General features: G+C 40.5%; 1 protein-coding gene and 1 long non-coding RNA gene across 3 annotated transcripts in view; one reads left to right on the plus strand and one right to left on the minus strand.

Moving 5' to 3' along the window:
- LOC134415371 (uncharacterized) overlaps positions 1 to 22,189 on the plus strand; it is a 30,942-nt gene extending 8,753 nt beyond the window's left edge. The window contains exons 3-4 of the long non-coding RNA XR_010027043.1: positions 15,034 to 16,681; positions 21,288 to 22,189. This is a non-coding gene — a long non-coding RNA (uncharacterized LOC134415371). The remainder of the gene's footprint in view (positions 1 to 15,033; positions 16,682 to 21,287) is intronic.
- LOC134415370 (E3 SUMO-protein ligase ZNF451-like) overlaps positions 1 to 22,562 on the minus strand; it is a 32,321-nt gene that overhangs the window by 1,912 nt on the left and 7,847 nt on the right. For both annotated transcript variants that reach the window (XM_063150648.1, XM_063150649.1), the window contains exons 6-14: positions 22,183 to 22,333; positions 20,710 to 20,836; positions 19,200 to 19,353; positions 17,139 to 17,286; positions 14,964 to 16,615; positions 13,798 to 13,932; positions 10,654 to 10,784; positions 9,331 to 9,517; positions 1,264 to 1,338 (exon numbers count right to left, since the gene is read on the minus strand). In XM_063150648.1, the coding sequence (XP_063006718.1) occupies positions 1,264 to 1,338; positions 9,331 to 9,517; positions 10,654 to 10,784; positions 13,798 to 13,932; positions 14,964 to 16,615; positions 17,139 to 17,286; positions 19,200 to 19,353; positions 20,710 to 20,836; positions 22,183 to 22,333 (2,760 nt within the window). The remainder of the gene's footprint in view (positions 1 to 1,263; positions 1,339 to 9,330; positions 9,518 to 10,653; positions 10,785 to 13,797; positions 13,933 to 14,963; positions 16,616 to 17,138; positions 17,287 to 19,199; positions 19,354 to 20,709; positions 20,837 to 22,182; positions 22,334 to 22,562) is intronic.

The raw sequence follows: 22,562 nt of genomic DNA on the forward strand, positions 1-22,562 counted from the left end.
AAAATTAAAGCAGCTTTCAGACACACTGTCATTCATGAATTATTTATCTTCTGCTTTAGGAGGACACAAGCACATCCTATTAAAAAGAAGGATTTGTCTATTCTTATGAAAAAGGAAATAGAATTTTAAAACTTTAATAATTGTTGGGCTGTTTTATGCAAGGCTGAGATTTGGAAGAGAGATCATATCACTGGCTGCTCTCTCATGCATCTGGACTTTCCTGTAATGTCCAGAACTACTGATAAAATAAGAGTTGCTTAAAGAAAAATATTACATGCTCACAGAAACAAACAAAGCCAAACAAAGACCGAAAACCATCTGCTGACAACTGCTTGCATTAAAATACGTTATTTAGCCACTAAGCCTGTACAAAAGTACAGAATAAGGTCCAAGCTGTGACTCATCTGCAGCCAGGCTGCTTCATAACCTCAGGTGCCTCTGCACTGCAGCATCACAAGTGGGACCTGCTGCATGTACCAAATGCCACTGCTATCCCAGTGCTGGGGTGGGGGGCCTGAATGCACCAAACTTTCAGTGCTGCAGATGAATGCTGGGCATTTAACAACAGTGCTTAGTAACAGCTGGTAAACTTAAAACTGAATAAATTCTGGGAACATAAGATTGAGTAATCAGTTTTATCACAGAGCTTGTACAACTTTTTTAGTTTATTTCCATTAGGTGGAGGGGCAGAATCAAGTCTTTAACAATAAGTTATTCTTGAAGTACGTTGTGGTCTGTCACCAAAAATGCATGACTACACTGAACACCACCAGTAAGCTCAACAGCAAAAGGATGAAAACAGTTTCAAATAATGTAAGATAGGCTGTGAGTGGACAGATGTGATGCTGATTCAACCTTGTGCATAACTCTGCAGCTCTTTCAGGAGACCAGAGTGCTTTATTGTGAAATGATATCTAATGTTGAATTATTTATTCGGAAGTTCAACTGTTTAGTCAATAGTTCTGCTCTGAGACAACACAGTCATATTAAACTGGTACAAAGTGAACTCAGTCAAGTCTTTAACTGACTGGTACCCTGTGGTGTCCAATGAAATAGATTTTTAGTTTGATGGCATACTTTTCAGGTTATGAACTTTTTATACTTATAACTCATCACAGCATTCTTCACTACTCAAGACTGCCCAACATAATTTAGAGAGTATTCCTAAGAGGTCACTTGCTGTAAAACTGGTTGTAAGTTCAGTTTCTCTATCTTCCATAATTAATAGTGATCTTGAACACAGAAAAGTAAAAATTGACAGACCTTCTCCTTTCTTTGTTTCTTCTAAGCTCCGCTTCAGTGTTTCTTTCATATCTTCATCCTCTTCACTATCTGAACCTTAAATGCACAAATGAAATAAATGACACATTGCTTCTAATAAAGATATTAACAGCCTTTCTTGCATTTCTCTTACTGTAACACCAACTGATTTGAAGAGTACACTTGTTATGATCTAAAAACATCAAGATAAAAATACATTCCAGTGGTAGTTTAAGACAGCAACTCAGGAGAAAGTTATTTTTCAGCTACCTCCTTCCCTTTGTCCCCACAATCTAGAGGCAGATTGCTTCAATTTTTTATTATGGTAAAGCGGCAACAAGAAATAATAGGTGCAGAAGCTGCTGTGTCAACTGCATTTGTGGGGGGTTTGGTAATATTCAGTTATTAAAAATGACTCACTTTCTATAAATTACTCACTTTCTATAAAATATATCAAGGATTTAATTATGGGAAGAAGTGCCTTAGTGTGTCTCTGCCTACACATGCCTGTAGCTGTGCTTTATTCCCCAAATACTGCATTTGAACAATGGAGTGCTAAAACTCAACTGAGCAGTGCAATCCAGCAGATGTTGCTGTTCAAGTCTCATATAAGCAGAAGGTTGATAGATTTAGTTAAATCAGTTCATTCATCACAACCCAGCCCAGCCAAAACTCCACAACCTTTCCCTTTCTTAATAACACTCTCCACAAGGCTGGTTTCCAGCTCCAGCAGAACAGCTTTGTTTTGGAGTGTCTAGTGTACCTGAAGTGGTGAGGGGTTTGGTTGGTTGGTTTAGTTTTTTCTTGGTTGTTTTTTCCCCATGAAACAGAGGCACAGTGAAGTACAGGTTAAAAGCCAAGCCAATGAGTCACGTTATGCATTCATGCTCCTGCTACATTGCTATTTTGGGAGATGGTCTCTGTAATGAGGTCTTACAGTATTAGCAATCAGCAAGGTCTCCTGCAGTCATACCAACAGAAGCACTCCCCTTAAAGTCATCACATTTATTAATACATCTGTATACTTCTGATTACATCAACCAGCAAAGAACTTTCTGATATGGCCATCTAATTTACTGACTGTGTGACTTCTGGCATTTTGAATTACCCAACTTAGTTATCCAAATTGTCAGGTAAGCTTCCAAAATTTGTTTTCCAACCTCTGACACACAACCTGTTTGAGCAGAACCTTGCTGACTTTCCCAATTCCAGGAATAAAAATTCCAACAGCTGGTGTCAAAGAGTGATCAGCAGCCCAAAAATAGGCCAGAAATAGATAATTTAAATGGTATTTCTCCACTTACTTAGCAGACTGACTGTGAACTCTTTTTGGGGCTGCCTACTATTTCTGAGCAGACGAGATACTAATTCTGACATCATTTTCCAAAGCAAAGCAAAGGAAAGAAAAATCCACACCCCCTCATCCCCCACAGCAGTCACTACAATTACTAATGAAAGGGAGCAAAAAGCACAAAGGAAAAGCTTTTTGCAAGTGGCTTCTCCCTAATTAACTATCCTTTTAATCTTCCAGCCTGGAAGACATGTCAGACCACTTTAAAAAGTTTTATACCTGTTAGAGGTGGAACAGTTGAAGCAATCACTCCCTAACTCAATTCTTGGCTTAGTACACATGACATGAAAACACTTCCAGGGATGGGGCACCCACAGCTTTTCTGGGCAACTGGTCAAGTGCCTCACTACCCTCAAAGTAAATAATTTCTTCCTACCATCTAATCCAAATCTTCCTTCTTTTAGTACAAAATCATTCCTCCTTGTCTTGTCACTATCTGCCCACATAACAAGTCCTTTTTTATAAGGCCTCTTTAAATACTGGAAGGCCACAATGTGGTCTCCTCAGAGCCTTCTCTGCTCCAGGATGAACCACCACAACACTCTCAGCCTTTCTTTCCAGCTCTCTGATCATCTTTGTGGCCTGCTCTGGACCCACTTGAACAGATCCATGACTTTCTTGTGCTGAGGACCCAGAACTGGACACAGCACCCTTGTGGGGTCTCATGAAGCCGGAGCAGAGGGGCAGAATCCCCTCCCTTGACCTGCTGGCCACTCCTCTTTTGATGCAGCCCAGGATGCCATTGGCCTTCTGGGCTGTGACTGCACACTGCTGGCTCATGTCCAGCTTTTCATCCGTGAGACCCCCCAAGTCCTTCACTGGTCAGTTCACATGCAGCTCTTCTCCCAGGCTGTATTCGTGTCTGGAATTATCCCCAGCCAGGTGCAGCACCTTGCACTTGGCCCTATGGAACTTCCTGAGGTTCTCATGGGCCCACTTCTCAAGTTTGTCCAGGTCTTCCTGGATGACATCCCATCCTTCAGGTGCAACTGCACCACTCAGCTTCATGTCATCTGCAAACCTGCTGAGGGTGCCCTTGATTCCACTGTCCGTGTCACCAGTAAGGACACCGAAAAGCACTGGTCCCAAGGCAGAGTCCTGGGGGATCACCATCTGTCACCAGCCTTCACTTGACATGCAGCCACTGACCACAGCTCTCTGGCAATGTCCATCCAGCCAATTCCTTAACCACCAACAAGTCCAGGCAGATATCACAGCCTTCCCTTGTCAAGCACTGCAGCTGCTCCATCATAAAAGGCCACCAGACTGGTCAGGCAATGTCACAGAATGGTGGAGATTGGAAGGGACCTCTGAAGTCATACTGTCCAGCCTCCCAGCTCAGTCAGAATCATCTACTGCCCAGGACTCTGTCCAGATAGCTTTTGAGCAGTACTCAAAAGACAACATAGCGGGGAGCTCCAAACTTGTTAGATATGGCCTTACTGAATAAAGTGAAAGGATCATCTTCCTCAACCTACTGGCAACAATCTCCCTAATGCAGCCCAGGGTACTGTGGGACCTCTCATCCACCAGAGCACACATTAGCTCACAGTCAATCTGCTGTCCACCAGGACCACCAGGTTCTTCCCTACAAAGCCATTTCCCAGCTGGTTTACTCTTGCTCAGCATATATTGATGCTTGGGGCTGTTTCTCCCCAGATGCAGAAGACTGTGCTTCCCTTTGTTGAACTTCATGAGATTCACTGTGAGTCCACTTCTCTCCTGTCAAGGTTCCTCTGGATGGCAGCACAGTTCCTGTGGTGCACCAACTGCCACTCCCAGTTTTGTGTCATCAACACACTTGCTGCAGGTATACTCTGCCCCACCATCTAGGGCATTAACAGGCATTAAAAAGGATCAGCCCCTGTACTGGGACACAGCTGGCTCCTGACCTCCATGCCACGGATCACCATGTTCCAGGTCTGGCGGTTCAGCCAGCTTTCAATCCACCTCAGTTTTCTCACCCAGCCCACACTTTATCAACATACACTGCTGAAACTGCTGGCATCTTCTAATGATGAGATGCCACAGCTGGCATTCTAATTTTGAGAAACCAGGTATGTCAGGTCTCTTGTTAAAATCCTTAGCACATGCTATAGCTCCCAACTCCTTTGGTGTCAGAGGAAAAGCAGCTGCCCGGTTTCAGAGGCAAGAGATCTTAAGATCTCTTGTACTCTTCTCTAGTACATTTTGTCAAATACACATCAGGTAAGAACCTGTGACTGTACCTGTTCTTTCAAAAGAAATCCTACTGCTCACTGCTGGCCTCACATACTGACATATTCCTACTGGAAGAATTAGAAAACAGGAAGGCAAACTCCAGATGAATTTAGAGCTCAGAGTGATTTTTTGACATCTCATGTCTCTGAGAAACCTCTTCTGGGGAGAGACTGGTAACTTTCACAGAATGTAAGCGCCACCCACTGTCCTGCCATCAAAGCACCCCAGCCTGAGTTTGGATTAGCTGCCCATACAGCTCAGGGTAACATCCCCCCACTGTATCTTATTCTATATCCTGCCACTAATCATCTTCTTTTGCAACCACCCCAGTTACCACCAACCCTTTCATACTTTCCATCAGGTTTAGCAGCAGTGACTCAACTTTCCTTCCTCAGCCCTCCTCCTGCTCCCTTACCACAACATACCTCTTGTCTCCTGTACAGTCTCACACCCCACCTCCACTTCCCTCCTAAAAATACTCCTTCTCTTAGTCTTTTCAGTAACTCCCACTCTCACCTGCCCCTTTCCCATTCCAATGTACAGTGGCATTCACATCACACTGTCTCTCCAACCACTGACCCTTCTTCTCTTGCAGCTGCTGTCTGGAGTTTTTGCTACCTTATGGATACAATTTTTTAACTCAGTCAGGATCCCAGGAATTACTTAGCCAAAAGCTTTAGATCAGTACCCCACCCTTATATTTGTAGCAATCACATTTGGTATGTGTGACCATGCTGCCTTTAAAACACTTTCCCTGGATTCTAGAATCTTGTCTTTTATTCCTTTTTTCATATGCCCCTGAAAGATCCTTCCCACATACTCCTCCCCAATACTTACTGCTCTAATCTCTGTTCATATTGTAAATGCAAGTGCAGCTACTCCCTGCTGAGGGTTACCACCATACAAGCCCTCTCTTCCTCCATGCAAAGCAAGCTTCACTCTGTCTATCTCTGCCTACAGTTGCTCATGCAAGCATAGGACAAATAAAAACAAAGCTCTCAAGCTGCCACTCTCCTCCAATTGCATTTCTTGGAAACTGTGGCCAGTATAATTATTAGTCACTCAGACTTTCATCTAACCTTTATCTTAGACTCCTCTCTCAAATTCCAAGCCAGATTCAAGCTGAACCTCAAGAATTTTTTTGGTATGATCTGAGTGGTGAGGTCCTCCCAGTTCATGCACTGGCCTCCAATTGTTGAGACTCATTATCTTAGGTGTCAGTTCATGGCTTTCTCCCTAGGGCATGAACATACAAGAGATGCCACTGGCATACCAAACCCAGTAGTAACTTCCTGCTGCAGCTAACACCAGGTTACAACTGAAGCATGACTTTCTTATCACTCTCTACTGCAACAAGCTGTGGCTGCTATAGTAAAGGAATATATTAATAGAGAAACTATAATTCATTCATGGTGCATCACTCTGCAGATGCCCATGCCCTTCACATTCAGTTTCACATTCAGGAAAGCAGGGGCTGGAGGCTGTGATTTGCCATCTGTGTTAACTGCTGGTTTGGAAAAAGCAGAGATGGGACAGATGTAGCAATACTGGACCTCAAACTGCACCACACAAGGATGTTCACCCATGAAAATCTTCACTATGGAGAAGTAAAGCAACTATTCTCAATGTCTTCTATAAATTTGTTCTTCTGTCCTTTTAAATTATTTTGTTGGCTGTGGGTAAAACAAAAATTTTTGGCCATAGTGGGAGCTAGGAAGCTTGGGAGCATTCATTAAAATGAACTGAAATCCTGCTCTTCTAAACATAAAACTCTCATGGAATCTGCATTTGGTAGTATTTAAACATTTCAGGCAAGAGCAGCAGATTGAGGATGTAGGCTGGCAACTCCATTTGAGCACAAGGAAATGTAGGGGTCAGTGAAAGAGCCATGGTGGCTATCTGGCACACAACACTACACCAGTGACTCTGACAGGCTCATGAGCCAGACTGGCTCTTCAAAAGAAAGGACAAGAAATACTTTCAAAAATTTGTTCTTATTATTTAAGAGTCTGTTTTACATAAGAGCTCAGTCACTGAAGGATCTCATTTGAATATAACTGGGAGAAATACAGTTAAGCTAAAGACTTACACAAAAACAACTTGTCAACCAAAAAGCTGTGGCATTCCTGTCAGTGTACAGATGGATACGATGACCACAACCTACTATCAGCTTTGCCCTCAACATTGTCCAGCATTCATTAAAAGTGTACTTTCAACACACAGGATATCATCAAGACACAGACAATGGAATAATGATATTTTTCTGCAAACTACAGTTTTTTTTGTTATAAAGGGAGACACAGAAAATTCTTCTCTTCTGCCCTTCCCAAGCCACTCAGTTAATGTGCATGAAGCTCTTGTCATGCGATGTGGCTTCACCATAAAAGCAAAAACCTTCTTCATTTATGAACTCAGGCTTAGCAGCAGTGAACGAGAATGCCTGCTCTTGTCATGCCTCAAAGAAGTTCAAGCATCTCCTCCAGCCAAGGGTTTCCTATAGTAACATACAGTTGGTATCGTATGGCAACGTATGCAGAAAATTTTATTTTTATTACTTATTTTAAAATAAATGCAGTACTATAGTTCCCACAGCAGTTGTACTGGTAAAACAGTTCACATGATGCACCTGTCAGATTGCCACATCCAAACACAATCCAGCTGCTCAGAAGCTAATGATAGCTCTGTCAAGGTGGTTTAGGGAAAGAGCTTTCTCATTTTGCAGCTGATCCAACACCAACAACAGTCTGATATTTTTCAATATGATTTTCTGTCCTGTTTCTCACTTATTTCTCTCTTCAGAATAATAGCCATAGGCTTGAGAAAGTCACAAAGCAAGCAGTTCTTGTTTGCATTTCCTTACACTCAGCTGCTTGTCTGTAACAGGTCAACAAGTTATACCAGCCTGTGATACACTGCACCACTTTCCACCTCAACCCTCCAGTACCGGTTTTGCCACATTAAGACTTGCAAATGATGGCTGATGCTGCTGTGCACTATGTGGTGGCTTTTTCTTTCTAAAGAAAAACTTTATGAACTCTTGGTAACAACATCATTCCACAATGCAGCAAATACAGACCTATTACCAACAGTGAATTCTCTAATATTATGTTTTAATACATGACAGGGAGACAAAGGCAGCTCTTGCTGTCTGGGTTCCCCCTTGCTGGCACTGACTAAAAAAGGGGACAATTCTGTTCCTTACAAGTTTGTTAAGGAATGCTAACAGCCAAAGGAATCATGTGTCATTCCATCTATTTCCTGTTCAAGGATTTTTTTTTTATAATGACCACATGTGCAACTCAAGTGGAACACGCAATGAGCAGCCAGACAGCAAGTAAAGGTTTGCAGCCGCCAGGTAGGGCCAATTACCACAACAGTAAATATTAATGTAGTAAAGGACATTGAAAGAAGTGTTAAATTAAGAAACTTCTAATGCCTGGGGTGGCCAGAAAACTCTGTAAGCACCTTTTCTGTATCGAAAGCACTTAAATCAATTCCAGCTCACCAGATATAGTACTTGTTTTCCAGAAAGCTATTTAATTATCCCATTTTTTTCCCCTTTAATCAGTCAATGCCAAGTCATCATTCAGAGATGGCACTCCACTTTAATCTTCTTCGTAAAACAGGAGTACCATGTTATAGCCCTCATAAACCTGTATCAAGACTAGCAGTGTAAATTTTCAGAAAACAGTTTAGAACTAATTCAGAAACAACTTTCTCTAACATACTCTGAATTTACAACCCTACAAAACCGCAACAAGAAGCCAGAAAAAGCAAAAATGTCTACAGAGAAATATTAAGTCTTCCAGGAAAACAGCAAAATACTTTGAAATGCTGATAAGTACTAAAACTCATCTCAGCTCTGGTTCCCTTTGCAAGACAATGAGCTGGCTTAATCCTCTTTGATTATCCTATATAAAACCAATGTGACTATTTTAGCATGCCATTAGAATCTAGCACTTGAGAGAACTCAAAAACTTCCACTGAGATTTTTTTTTTCCAAATGGGTGTGTGAGTCGTGCCAGTGAAGACACTTATCAAATGACAGCAAGTAGCCAGGAGGTCCAAGTTAAAATAAACAGAAGTATTTTGAGAAATAATGATGTTTTAGCAGGGTCACATTTGTTTGAATGTGAACAGACAGAATAAATCAAGCCAAACAGATCTGAGGACAAATTGATAACTGTGCACACAAGAGTGCTTCAAACGGCTTCTCTTGAACTAGAAAGGAGTTATCAAATTCAAACATCAGTTTTGTCTCCTGCTATAATAAAGAATACAGGGATGATTTTTTTTTACATTGAATAAAAATGCTTAATTAAGTCTGTTCTCAAAACATGCCCAAGCATCATGATTTTCTGATCTATTATTCATTGAAATACCACTACAATACAAGAAGCACCAAGCAACAGTTTATGCTACCAGTCTAAGTGTTCCATTTTTTTTATTGGAAAGAACTCAGTGTACTGGAAAAATTGTGTTTACTGTTTACTTTGTACCTTTTGTTGTATCTGAAATGCTGTTTAGCAAGGCACACATCAAGTCCCCTTCAATGTGGTGAGGATTGAGGATGCGAGCTGACCGCTGGGTCATTTTGAATTGGTTTTCCAGTTCCAGGAAGCTTTTGTCTCCAGAAAGAACAGTGAAAGGAATTTGCTTGGGCAGGTGCTCATCCAGACGACCAGCCTATATAAAACAAATAACAAGTGTTGAACAGAGATCATGTTTTTATCTCATGGCATTTGGCTGGCTTTGTGCAAGACAGGTCTTCACTGGAAAGTTTTCTACACCAATTTATTCCTGCCCTTATGATCCAAGCCACATTACCCCACTGTGAAAGGCACTGTGTCAAGAGTTTGATGCCCATTTCTTCTCTATGCACAATAGATACTGGTGATGGCTACCAGAACAGTACAGATGGAGCATGGAACAAATTCCTAAAAAGCAGCATTTTAGAACTGTCTCTACAAGACAAGTCTCTTGATAAAACAAGTCATCTCTGCAGAGCATTTTAAGAGTAACATGAAAAGCATGATGAAACATAAAACCACTGCTACAAAAATGTGCTTATACAGATAGATAGGCAGTAATTTATTTAACTGATGAAGCACTACATGGCCTCAAGCTGCACCAGGGGAGGTTTAGATTTTCACTGAAAAGGTTGCCAAGCATTGGAACAGGCTGCTCAGAGAGGCAGTGGAGTCACCATCCCTGGAAGTGTTCAAAAATCATGTGGATATGGCACTTAAGGACATGGCTTAATGACAGTGGTAGTGCTGGGTTAACAGCTGGATTTAATGATCTAGAAGGTCTTTTCTGACCTTAAAATCTATGATTCTACATTAGGAACACAAGTCCCCATGGCATCCCAGACTCCTGTCCCTCACCTGCACATCCCCAACCCTGCCAAAGGCCAAAGTCTACTGAATAAAGGCACTGCCCTTTGTCAGCTCAATAGGGTCTGTGAAAGCAGCACCATTCAACTCCACTGAGATTTGGGCTACTTGAAGAGAAACAAAGGAGATACACATCACTCTCAAAGAGAAACTGTAACAAGTGCAGGATTTCTACTCTTCATTCCCTAACCAGCTCCCTTCCCCTCCACAACAGACTGTTGTCCAATTCAGGCTAATGTTTAGGTCACTTCTCAACCACCTGACTCCACTCAATCCAGGTTTATCATTCTTTACAGGGGACACTGAAGTGTCATGGAAAGAATCTGAAAATGTCATCTGCAATTAGTACTTAATATCAATAGCAGATACCATCTGCCACCCTTCTCTGGGTACAGGACACAATAAAGCAAGTGTGCCCTAACTTACATGAACACAGAGAGCAAAGTCTGCTGCTTCTCTTCTGGTACTGCAACGTGGATGAAGAAAGAAACATCCAATCCTCTTAAGATAATTGTAAATTTTGCAATGCACTGGAGGCTTCCAGTTGCTGTATCCTCCTATACAGTGAAGGGGAATAATATTAATAGTAATAAAAACCAAACATGAAAAATAAACAAAACATGGGTTTGGGTAGAAACACCTCTATGAATTAAGAATGCAAGAAGGCAAAAGCAAATATAAAACTGTCTTTAAAGACAGAATTTATTCTGACTAATGTGAAAGCTAAGAATAACCCAAATCCCCCCAGCCTCCTTGTTCTTTAGATAGAAGGAAAAAAAAAAATATGCTACTCTATCAATTTTGTACAGTTTTTTTCCTTCAAATCCTGAAAAGCTTATCTTCTAGATATCATGTGCTTTTAGACACAAGGATGTGTTTTTCTGCAGTTTGAAGCACAGTTACAGTTAATGTGCAGGATCAGAAGAGCTCTGGAAACATAGTACAAAAGTACAGAAATGCTTCTCTTAGGGAAACCTGTACTAGAGGAGCTACACAGTCAACATGCACAGTAACTGCCTCACACAGCCCATGTCAGAACTCAGTAACAAGAGGATCCAAAATCTGGAGTAACAGCTGAGAGAAATAAGCTTGAGTCCTGACAAACTCAAGGATGCAGTCAAGGACAAGCAAAATGAGGCTACAACTGGGAAAAAAAGTGCAGGAATTTTCTAAACAGTATACCAGGCATGTAGGTACAGGCTAAGAAAATAGGTGGACAATAAGGATGAGCTGAGTACAGATAAAACCAGTACCAGACTGAAACAAGCTGCAAGGGAAAGGGAAGAAGCAGGAAGTCTTTCAAGAAGAGAGGAAAAACCAGAGGAGCTTGCCCCATAAAAATACATATGGCACCATAAAAAGGCAATCAAGTGGAAGGATCATTTGACCAGAGTGACTAAGAATCTTTTAACATTCCAATGGCTAACAAATAATGAGTCTGCAACATGGAGTTGCAGACAGCAACAAAATGTTGCTTTCTCTGTTAGATGATAGAGTGGCTGGATGTAGGAAAGGATTTTGAACAGAAAATGAAAGCAGTCATTGATGGCACTTCACATGAGGACATGGGAAACCAGTGTTCAAGTAACCAGGCTGCAGAGGATGGTTTACATCAACATGTCCACCCACAGTCTGACAAAGAAAATGCATTCCTCAGTAGATTCCTCCTGTTTCCCCCTGCCTTTTCAGCCTAATGGCAAGAAGATGATATCAAAAATGATTGCAAAGATGTATTAAGAGTCTACATGGAAATGATTTAGTGGAACCTGTCCATAAGAAAAAAAATGCTATCTACAAGTTGTTCTTGTCTGCCCTCAGCCACTGCTATTTGGGAAAGACTTGTATTTACCAGGAATGTTTTTTGGCTGCATAAATGTGCAACACAAGCATTTGACCAGGGCAGCTGAAAACAGACCTGTATTTATGTCATTTGTTAGCCCACAAGTGGATGAAAGACTGAGTATCTGAAGACAGAAACAATACAGAGTCCAGACAATACAATGGAGGAACTCAAAGCAAAGCTAAGGCTATACTAGAAACAGGAATAATAAAAATAATGCAGATATATAGTATAAAAATAATAATTAAAATTCAGAAACATTGTTTGGGAAATTCAGGAAAAAAACGTTGCTGTATTTTCACAGGTGAAACAAACAATAGCATGCCTCAAGTAACTATACAAATCATTATTATGAGAAGGTACCTACAACAATACATTCAGATGTGCCTGGGAGCAACCTTAGTGTTCCCAGGCTCAAAACCAACATAGTTTGACACTAAAACCAGTAAATTTTTCTTTAATATGAATATGGCCCATTTTATTCCCAAGGAACTCTTTAGCATTTCTGATTAAGGGGCCATTCCCATGAGGCAGCCTGCATGCAGCAAACCCATTAGGAAGTAAGGAATTGAGTGGTGCTGATATGGGCTGTGCTGTGCCACCAGGCACCTGTGTTTGGAACATCTCTGTGTTTGGAACATCACCTGTGTTTGGAACATCTCTGGGCACAAAACTCCTCACAAGCAGGTAACAGATTACAGGTTCAGGAGCACAGATTACTGAATCTCTACCACTTTACAGCTATACTTGCTCTGCCTTCATCAACTAACTGGAAAATCTGTTTCTAAGAGGAAAAAAAAGTGACCCAGGCATCAACAGGCCTTTCTGTACAACCTGAGCAGCATGACAACTCTCAGCTTTCAGAATAGCCTTGATTATCTTTTAGGGGAAGAGATAATGAAAAACTCTTAGCAAGAAAGTGCAGTGCAATAGTGTTCAGCAAGTGCAAAACACACCTGACCTACAAATCTGGTAAGATGATGCCTGTGTTCCAAGCCATAAATATTTTGAAACTATCCCTTATCTATGTTTTACTGAAAAAATCAAGGTACCACAGACAAAATAATTGTAAAGGTAGATACAGAGAAAACCCGTAGAAAAAGCATGAGGTGGACAAGCAGTTGGTTCAAAAACCAAGTTAAATGGATGCTACTGGCAGACTTTGCAAAATGGTATGATCTATAAGGTCTCTTTCAACCCAAACCATTCTATCATTCTATGAAACCCATGACAATGTGAGTTCCACCAATCACTGGTATCTTTAAGATGGGACATACACCTATTGTTGTACAGGATGACCAGGACCACTTTATAGAACAGGCCAGAGACAGAACAAAATTAAAGGTCTAAGAGTGCAAAATCATGCCTTCTGGAACTAAAAATCCACACCAAAATAAAAAATCCCAGCCTTAAGAGAAGGACTTAGGAGTTAATATAATCTGAGTACTTTGGGTGCCCTAATAATTATGAAAATATGATACAGCTGAAGTAAGTTCATAAGGGAAGCCAGAAAGACTCCTAAACAGTTCTGCAATTCTGGAACTATTCTACAAGGACTAGTAGGAGCAGTGGAGGTTTAGATGGAGTTTGAAAAGTCCAAGAAGCAACTTTAGAAGCTTAGTGCCTACTTGCTCCTGCTCTTTATTCTCTCAGATTCAAGGAATCGCTGCTTGAGTACATATGTAGACTTGTTAATCTTATCTTTGAATTTACTTCAAACATTTTTTTACCTTGAAAACCCCAGATAAATGTCCCTTGGTTGAGGTTAGCTGGCAGCTGTGTGAAAAAGCTTCCCCAGTTGTCCAGATCCACCAACACAATGTGAGTCATGGTACTCAGATAGTCAAGATCAGGAAGTTCACCATCTTCAATGGGACAAAAAAGGACACATTAAAAGTTCATGTGACTTTCAATCAACTTGCTTTTGAAAACTCTTATAGACACATATGTAAGTGAAAAGTCACAGAAAGAAAAGCTACAAAACATGATGTTATTTGGTGACTGCATAGATTTTAAAATCAACTGAATTAGCACTTAATAATGCCCAAATTAGAGAGAAAAGTAGAATCTGTCCATATGATGATGATGTAGACCTGGATAGTTTTATGGTAAGCACAGAGAGCTGTCTTCCTGCACCAAGACACTTTAATAACTCATTTAATGTCCAGCTGTGTACCCCTGACGATGGCAAGTCTCTGTGACATTCAACTGCTTGCCTGCATAAAAGCACATAAAATGTTTAGATACGCACTTTTTGCTGTACTTCTAACATAAACGTCTACCTCTTAATCAAAAGCATTGTGGCACCACTAGTAATCAAGAAACACTTCCAATTTCTGAACACAAGCAAACAATACATACTGGGAATATAAGTTCTCAGCTGATACTGCCTTTTGGCAAGCTAAGAAAGCTGAGATGATGGTATAACAGCATTGCCCACACAGAAAGCACTAACAGGCTCATAAATATTTATATATATATATAAAAAAGGCAAGTTTCTTTTGAATGTGTATGATCGATCACTTTTACACTTCTAGGCATTAGATCCCTAATTGGGATGTTCTTGAGGGTCCTCCTCCTTTTAACACCAAATTATGCTCCAAACTAATTTGAAAATCAAATGTTTCGGTCTCAGAATCCTCACATCTGCCTTTTTGTTTGTTTTTTTTTTTTCCCTAAGACTTCATACAAATGGCATATGACAATAAACTGTGGAGTCTGAGTTTTGGAAATTCAAGTACTGAGAAATCAGTATTTGAGAAATAATAAGTAGTAAATTCTGAGCTCATTTATAGACTGGATGTAACCAAGTGGTATGCGACACGTACTGACAATGAAACAGAGTGTGTTAAGGACAGCAATAGTTTTCTAATGCTGAAAGATATTTTCTACATACTTTCACTAAGTTCTTCAGAATGTTCTAAGTCCTCATTTTTAATTTTCTTTCCCTCTATTGGGCCCTGCAGAGAAGAAAACTGTTGACTGTCCTGAGTTTTGGATGGAGATGCTTGAAATTGCTGCCTGTTAGTTTTTCTGACCACACAAGCCCCACTTGCTGAAAACTTGAATACTGTGTCTTCTGATTCTGCTGCAAGACTTGACAGATCAGGTTTCTGCAAGAAGCAGTGTTTCATGTGATAGTGCTGATGCGCGCTTTGGAGATCATCAAAGTTCTTGTTGCATGCAGCACATCTAACAACATACATCTCTCCCTTAGAGTTTACTGACTTGTGGCTCTTGAGGTGAGTGTTCATATCAGCAATATTCTGTGCCGTGGCAGAGCACAGGCAGCAGCGAAACCATAGGTTCCCTTTCTGCAGCATGGCTTTCTGACAACTCTCATGATCGTTCCTCCTGTTTATTTTGGAGATGTAAGTGGTCCGGCAACCGCAGGTTAAGCGCTCTCCTTGTTCCACTGGGAGGAAGTCCTCATCCTTTTTTATTGACAGCTCCATCTGCTCAGGCACAAATGTATAGTCCATGCTATGAAGCGTCTTGTAATGGATTAGAAATTCTTCCTCTGTGTTGAAGAAGAGATTACCACAAAGGCCACAGAAATATTTAATCTGCATCTCCTGATTATGATGCTCTTGGAAGTGCCGCTGTAGAGTTCCTACTTTCCGAAAATGATTTTTACATATGCCACATGAGTACCTGTGAAATGCATGGCTTTCTAAGGACCTGCAGTGTTGCTGAACACTCTCTTCAGACTCAAACATCTCCTCACAAATGCAGCACTGCCATTTTCCCACAACAGGACCACTTTCAGGGGACAGTTCCACAGGGCCAGAAATGCAGTCTCTATCTCCACCTGCAGAAATGCTCACCGCATCAGAAGCAGATGGCATAGGTTCATCTTCTACAGCTTCTTGCTCATAGTAGTAACTATGCCCACCATGAAATTCAGTTACATGTCTCATAATATCCTCTTCTCTAAGATCTACAGAGCATGCTCTGCACCAGAGAAGAAAATTAGTCAAGTGTGCTCCTCCATGGAATCGACTCATATGCAGGCGGATAATGCTTGAATTTTCAGCCAGTTTTCCACACACAGCACACTTGTGACAAATCCTATTTGCTGATAAAATGTGCTTTTCTACTGACTCTTCTGTAAAAAACTTTTGAAGGCATTCACAAAACCAGGCTTTTACTTTGGAAGCAGTACCTTGACTTTGGTTTGCAACTTTATCTTCACTTTTACCTTCTGAATTACTCCTCCGTTTTGAAGGACTAGACCCTGTTTCACTGGAGGACTCATCTGGACTCAAGTGTCTTTTCAGCAGTGGTCTTGACCGTTCCACAATGTGGGCCAAATGAGACTGACTTTTATGTTTTCCATTGACATGGCAGAACATCAAGATTGATTCTTCCAGTGTAGTAAAAACTCTAATGTTATGTTGAGTGGTTTGTTTGTGTTGGGTCATCTGATTCTTTTCAGCAAACAGTTCATCACAGTTCTCACAGTGACCTTTCATTTTAAATATTTCTGCAACTTGGGAGATGCTTTTCTTTGACAGTGCCATGGGCCCAGAATTATAACAACGTGTTCTAGAATGGATAAAAAAACATAAAGGAGGTTATATCACCACCTGAAACATTTGTAAACTTTCAGAGGTACGCGATATTTTACCAAGTAGCTACAGCAGTAAGTGCATGGAAACAGGGTGCTCTGTGTACTTTAACCTACCTACCAGCCTGCCAACAAAACATGCAATGTATATTTAGTCTCTGAAACTTGAAGAGAATTAGGAGCTAATTTCCAAAGCTAGCATGTAGATTGATGCTTATGTTTTTGACTGTACATTTTCAAAATCAAATGCTGTAAACTTAGAGGAACAGCAAAAAGCTTTTGTTGTTCTGTTACAGAAAATACAAAAAGGATCCTGACATTGACCAGCTTTCTGCAGTGGGGTAAAGTTAAGGGGGCAGGCTTTTGATTGTTTATTCAGGAAGTCAAAATTCAGATGGTCCTAGCTGCCCTGAAATCCACTAGTTTCATTAAAAGCATGTCTGCATACCTGTCACTGATCTATGGATGTTCACATTATAAAGACAACTGCCTTTCACAAACCTGAAGTGAGCTGTTAATTCCATATGTGAGCGCAGTATCTTCAAGCAGGACATACATTTCACTTGGAAGGAGACCTCTTTACACAGAGATATCAAAAGGTTCTTTGCAAAGGATGGAAAAGGTAGTGGATCACCAGACTTCACTGCATCTGTAAAACAGAATGGTACAAAGTGCAACCACACATTAGAGTTTCCCAATACAATTTCAGCCCTCTGATGACATAATTACTGTTGTTACTTATCTGTCACAGGGTTCAGAATTGTAAGTTAACAAATGTCAGCTGAGCTACAGTAACTGTGCAATGGAAGCTGTAACTAAGTTCTGAATTTTTTAACTTCTGTAACTATCTTATACCTGAATCTGTTTGCAGTTTGCTTTTTTGTACTCTGTGACTGATTTTGCTTCCCTTTTCCTCCTTCTACAATGCCAGGTCAATATCTCTTTTAGGAAGGTTCTTACCTTCTTCTCCTCTACCTATCACCAGCCATCTACTCTTACTAGATAAAATTTTGTTTTAAGCCATGCAGTATTTTTTCTGAAAGAGCACACAATTTATTTACACATACCCTGACCATCTCTTTCCTTCTTTCCCATCCTTAGTGTTAATTCTTATATTTTTAGACGCAGGACTTTCTGTTGTTATGAGTATATACTCCAAAGGTAACTCCTAGTATCAGCAGAATAAGAAAATTCTACTGAAAAGATAATGGAAAATGGTTTATGGGTTATATATTGTTCATGTTCTGCACCTCAGCAGGCAAATTTTCTTTGACTTTTCTGTTTTAGTATATGTGATGATCAGCAGGCAGTAATTTGAGGTTATGCCTTTCAGCTAACTTCACTGGCAGATATCAGGCCATGCTGATAATTATTAATCATAAAGCCTAACTAATGCAAAGTAAAAAATGGAGCACTCAGTTTTTTGTTCTGAGTTAAGTACTCTCCAACTCTAAAGAAGAAAACACTAACTTGTGCTTTTAATCTTTTCAAAGCAATAGCTCACCAGTAATCTTTTTTAAAACCTATGACCCGAATTCAAAAGCATCTGCAGTCATCACATTCAGAATTAATAACCTATATAAAAATAAAAGTCCATTAGAGTGACAATGCATAAGGGAAAGTATAACCATGCAGCTGACTGTCACTTCACTACAAGAAGGCAGCAGTACTGACTCAGCCTGCAGGAGATTCCTTCAAAGCCTGCCTTTTCTGTACATTTCCTGCAGCCACTCTAGGGGACACCAGAAGTCAAAGATACATTTATGAAGATGAGAAATAACTCTATGAATCCTTTTGGCCATATAGGCTTGCCCAGACAGTTGCAACATCTAAAACATGGCCACTTAGCAGTTCAGCTAACAGTGAAGTAAATGCTTTAATGCCTATTGCTTATGTCAAAAATAAAATCAGTACAGCTATGCTGGGCATTAACCCTGTTTGCAACACCATGATCAGACAGATCTTTCCTCTGGACTTTGTTAAGCATGGTTCAGGATGCTGCCAGCTCACAACATAACCAGTGTTTCAGCCTTCAGCAGCCATGTAGTCCATGCAAGCCATCAGACCAGCAGCAATGCTCCAGCTAAGCACTCTAAATTTGCAATTATATGGAGAAGACATTTTCACAAGTCTTTGCCATCAGGAATGCCAAGGGCACTGACAAGAAAAATAGCCTCCAAGCACACTAGAGTAAGGGGAAGGATCTCAACAGCCACTCTTAACTGGAACTGAAAAGAAATGTATGTGTTTTGCTCTGAGTCTCTATAAACATGCTAAATGTAGTTATTCAGGAAAGTAGTTGCATGGAGTCACTAGAGGATGAGAAGCCAATATGAGAGACTCAACAGCATCTCATTACAGCAAGTGTGATAGAGGATTTCTACACAAAAATATGAATTTCAAAGCATCACATTTAATACCTTAAAAGAAAAATAAGAATTCATTAATAACAAACTTTAAAACCTTAAGCTTTTTTACTCAGCAGAAAAATATAAGTCAATTCCAATCTTAAGGATGAATTATCAGAAAAAATTAAAAGCAGTACACTTAGTAGCAACGTACCACTCTGTTCAGGAACCTGGATGATGTGTTTCTGTTGCGACATATGCTGCCAACACTCATCTCTTTTGGTGAAAAGGAGGAAGCACTTTGGGCATGCAAAGCACTGAATATGCTGTGGAGGAATACCTTTTTTATGGCCATCATTTTCATTTAGCTGGAAGAGAAAATGATCCATTTAGGAAAAAAAATTAAGTGAAGAAACCAGGCCCAGTTCTCATGTCCTCCCATTCCTCTCTCATTTCTGTGGTAATGTTTTCACTTTTAGGTTTTCAGCTACCACATCTGTATTTACCTAAAGCCTACTCCTCTGCATTTCAGCTCACAAGACACAAGGGAGTGGCCAAAGCATCACTGTCAAACCGAGCTACATCAACCCCTACTACACTGGCCATTTCTCCATCCCCTTCTTGCACCACGGGGAGCAAGTACCTTCCCAGGGACTATGGGCTCCAGCAATTCTTACCTATTCCCTTTACCCAGGCTCCCAGGAAAAGCTCCCTCTGTCATTAAAGCAGCTGCTTTACCTCATACCAGTTCTCCTCTAATCTTGCTAACCTCTAAGTCCCCAAAATGCTGCTCCTCAGAGTAGCCTAAAAGGTCTATGTCTTCTGTAGAAGTCAACTCCTTCCACCAGCTTTGCCTGCTACATCAACTTCAGAGCTCTGCCTTCAGGGCAAAAATCCTTTAGTTCTGCTTCTGATACTTTTGCTTGCTTTCTACATCACTCCAAGAATCTTCATTATATGCTTAGAGCTCTGATTTGGATTATCTCCCCATTCCTTACGTATCAAAGTAATCCCATCTTCTCGCTGTCTGCAGGAGACACTCACTGGCCTTCCCCCACCTTGGCTGCTACTCCTGCTCATGTCCCTGAACACATGAGAGGCACACAACCTTGAAGCAATGGAAAAAGAGCAGGCACACACTACAGTGCAGTCTTTCAGCTTGTCAGGTATGACTAATTATCCAGTTATTGCTACAAGCAAAATTTAGTCTGATTTTCAGAAAGTCTAACACTTCCCCAAATTTAATGCAGCTATTGGAGACTTGGTGAGAATATCTGTTATGAAAACACTCAATTTTGAAAATGCTATCCACTATCCAATTCAACACCAGACTGCTTAAATAAAAATCCCCACCTCCCTTCTGCTGCTTCTCTTTGCTGTCAAGTTATTTCACCCTAACTTCCTGCCTTTACCTTTAATAGTTCTGGAAATGCAGAAAAAAGGGAATATGTATCAACAATACCAATAGATGGACAAGAGGTGCAAGACAGAACTATTGTCCTCTTGAAAGCATACCAAAAATACAACCTAATGGTCACATCTAAAAGGCAAACTGTCAGGCTACACCAGCTGTTTGAAACACAGCAGAATGAGTAAAAGAGAAGAGAGAAAGAGGGTTAAAGAAAAAACAAAACAAAAAACCCACCAAAAATCAATGTATAATTTTAAGTCTTAAACCCTCTACTACATTCAGTCAGGCGAGTTATTTATCCTTATGCTCTTGCCTTAGATACAAGATGATCACTGTACTGCTGAGAGGTTGCAAATCTTTCACAGCATATCACACAGGCAAAAGCATTATGTGGGGGTCCATGTAATGTGACTGTTGGGTCACAAGGAGAATGATCAAACCTGGAGAAGAAGAAATAATTAGCAAACTAGTCCCCTATAAATAGTCAAATAACTTTTTTCCAATGGGAAAAATTCTGTCCTTTGAAGATATCAGACAAAAATTCCCTATCTAACCAACCTAAACTATAAAAAATCCTTACTTCCCCTATAATGAAATGCATCCTACACAGAGATGATTCTCCCTGCAGCTTCTGTGTTAAAACAGTCACTCAAGAGAAATCATACCGCTTTTAAGGGAACTAACGAAATCCTAATTTCCTACATAGACATTTTAATAATTTATTTATTTTTATCTCCCTGTACTATCTCTGGTTGGGATAGATCATTTTTTGTAGCAGCTTGCATGGTTGTTGTGTTTTGGATTTATGAACAACAGTGTTGATAGCACAGAGAAGTTTCAGTTATTGCTGAGCAGTGCTTGCAGAGTGTCAAGGTCTTCTCTGTTTTTCAGACTGTCCCACCAGCAAGATGTTGGGAGACAGAGCTGGGACAGCTGACCTCAAATGGCCAAATGGACATCCCACAGCATAAGACATCATGCTCAGCAATAAAAGTTGTGTAAAGGAGGAGGAAGGAGATAGTTGGGAAGACAAATGCCATCACTCCAAGTAACTACCACATGTGACAGAGCTCTGCCTTTCAATTCAAGAATCTTGTTTTGCTTTGCACGTGCACGGAATTTGTGCTTTGCTTATTAAGCTGTTTTTACATCAGCCCACAGTGCTCTCACCTTTACCCTAGACCCCACCAGTGGCAGTGAGTGAGCAGCTGTGTGGGGCTGAGCTGCCTATGGGGGTTAACCCATGACACTGTCCTCAACTCCTCACCATCCTGCCTATGGACACGTTCAGTAGGTAAAGGGCAGCATCTGCTGGAATTGAACACTGACACACTGAGTACTGACTAGCAATATCACCTAGGAACACACAGCCTATAGCTTTTGTTCCTCTTTCCCTGCATTAGGGGCTTTTCTCTTTATCTTACCATCAACTTGTGTAAGTGACCCTTTTGGTTTATTTCAAGTTTGGATGAAGATATAACTAAACTGGAGTACAGAAATCTGACTTCTCAAAAAACTCAGATATTAAAAAATGCTAAACAAGAGGAAGCCATAAATTCTGAATTAAAAAAACAAACCACACACGCCAAGTAAAAAACCAAACCAAATCATCAAAAAAAAACCTCCATGAAGCTCACCTACATAAATGGTAACATATTAATTGGCTCTCAAATGGAGCTTTGTCAGTACATGCAGTTTAAAGCAGACTTGATGCTGATGTCCTAAGTTAGAGCACATTCTTTCATTATTACTCCTTGCACTGAATTCTTGCAATGTATCTCCTTACCTCTGAAGGTGACCCAGAAGAAGATGTACATTATCAAACTGTCTGTTGCAATGCATCACAGGACAACATTTGGGTCTGCTGTTGACTCGAGTCTGACCTGTCCTCCTAAAATTGTCCCTTCTTCCACCATTAACAGAGCCTGGTTTCAGACCTGTGTTCCAAAACAAAGTACTTAACCAGAAGCTGAATTACAGAGGCTTAAGAAAACAACACACAAGCTCTAAAACATTCCAGAATCAAAAAGCAAGCTAACAATCTGTCCTTCAATCCTACTACAGTAAGTCTGCTCTTTCACTGTCTCTTCAATTCCCAGCTGTACAACTTTTTACACAGTTTGGCACCCTTCCTCCATGTCCTCCAGGCAGTATTTTAAATTCATT

The sequence above is a fragment of the Melospiza melodia genome, chromosome 3, assembly GCF_035770615.1.
Source record: "Melospiza melodia melodia isolate bMelMel2 chromosome 3, bMelMel2.pri, whole genome shotgun sequence".
Classification (NCBI taxonomy): domain Eukaryota; kingdom Metazoa; phylum Chordata; class Aves; order Passeriformes; family Passerellidae; genus Melospiza; species Melospiza melodia.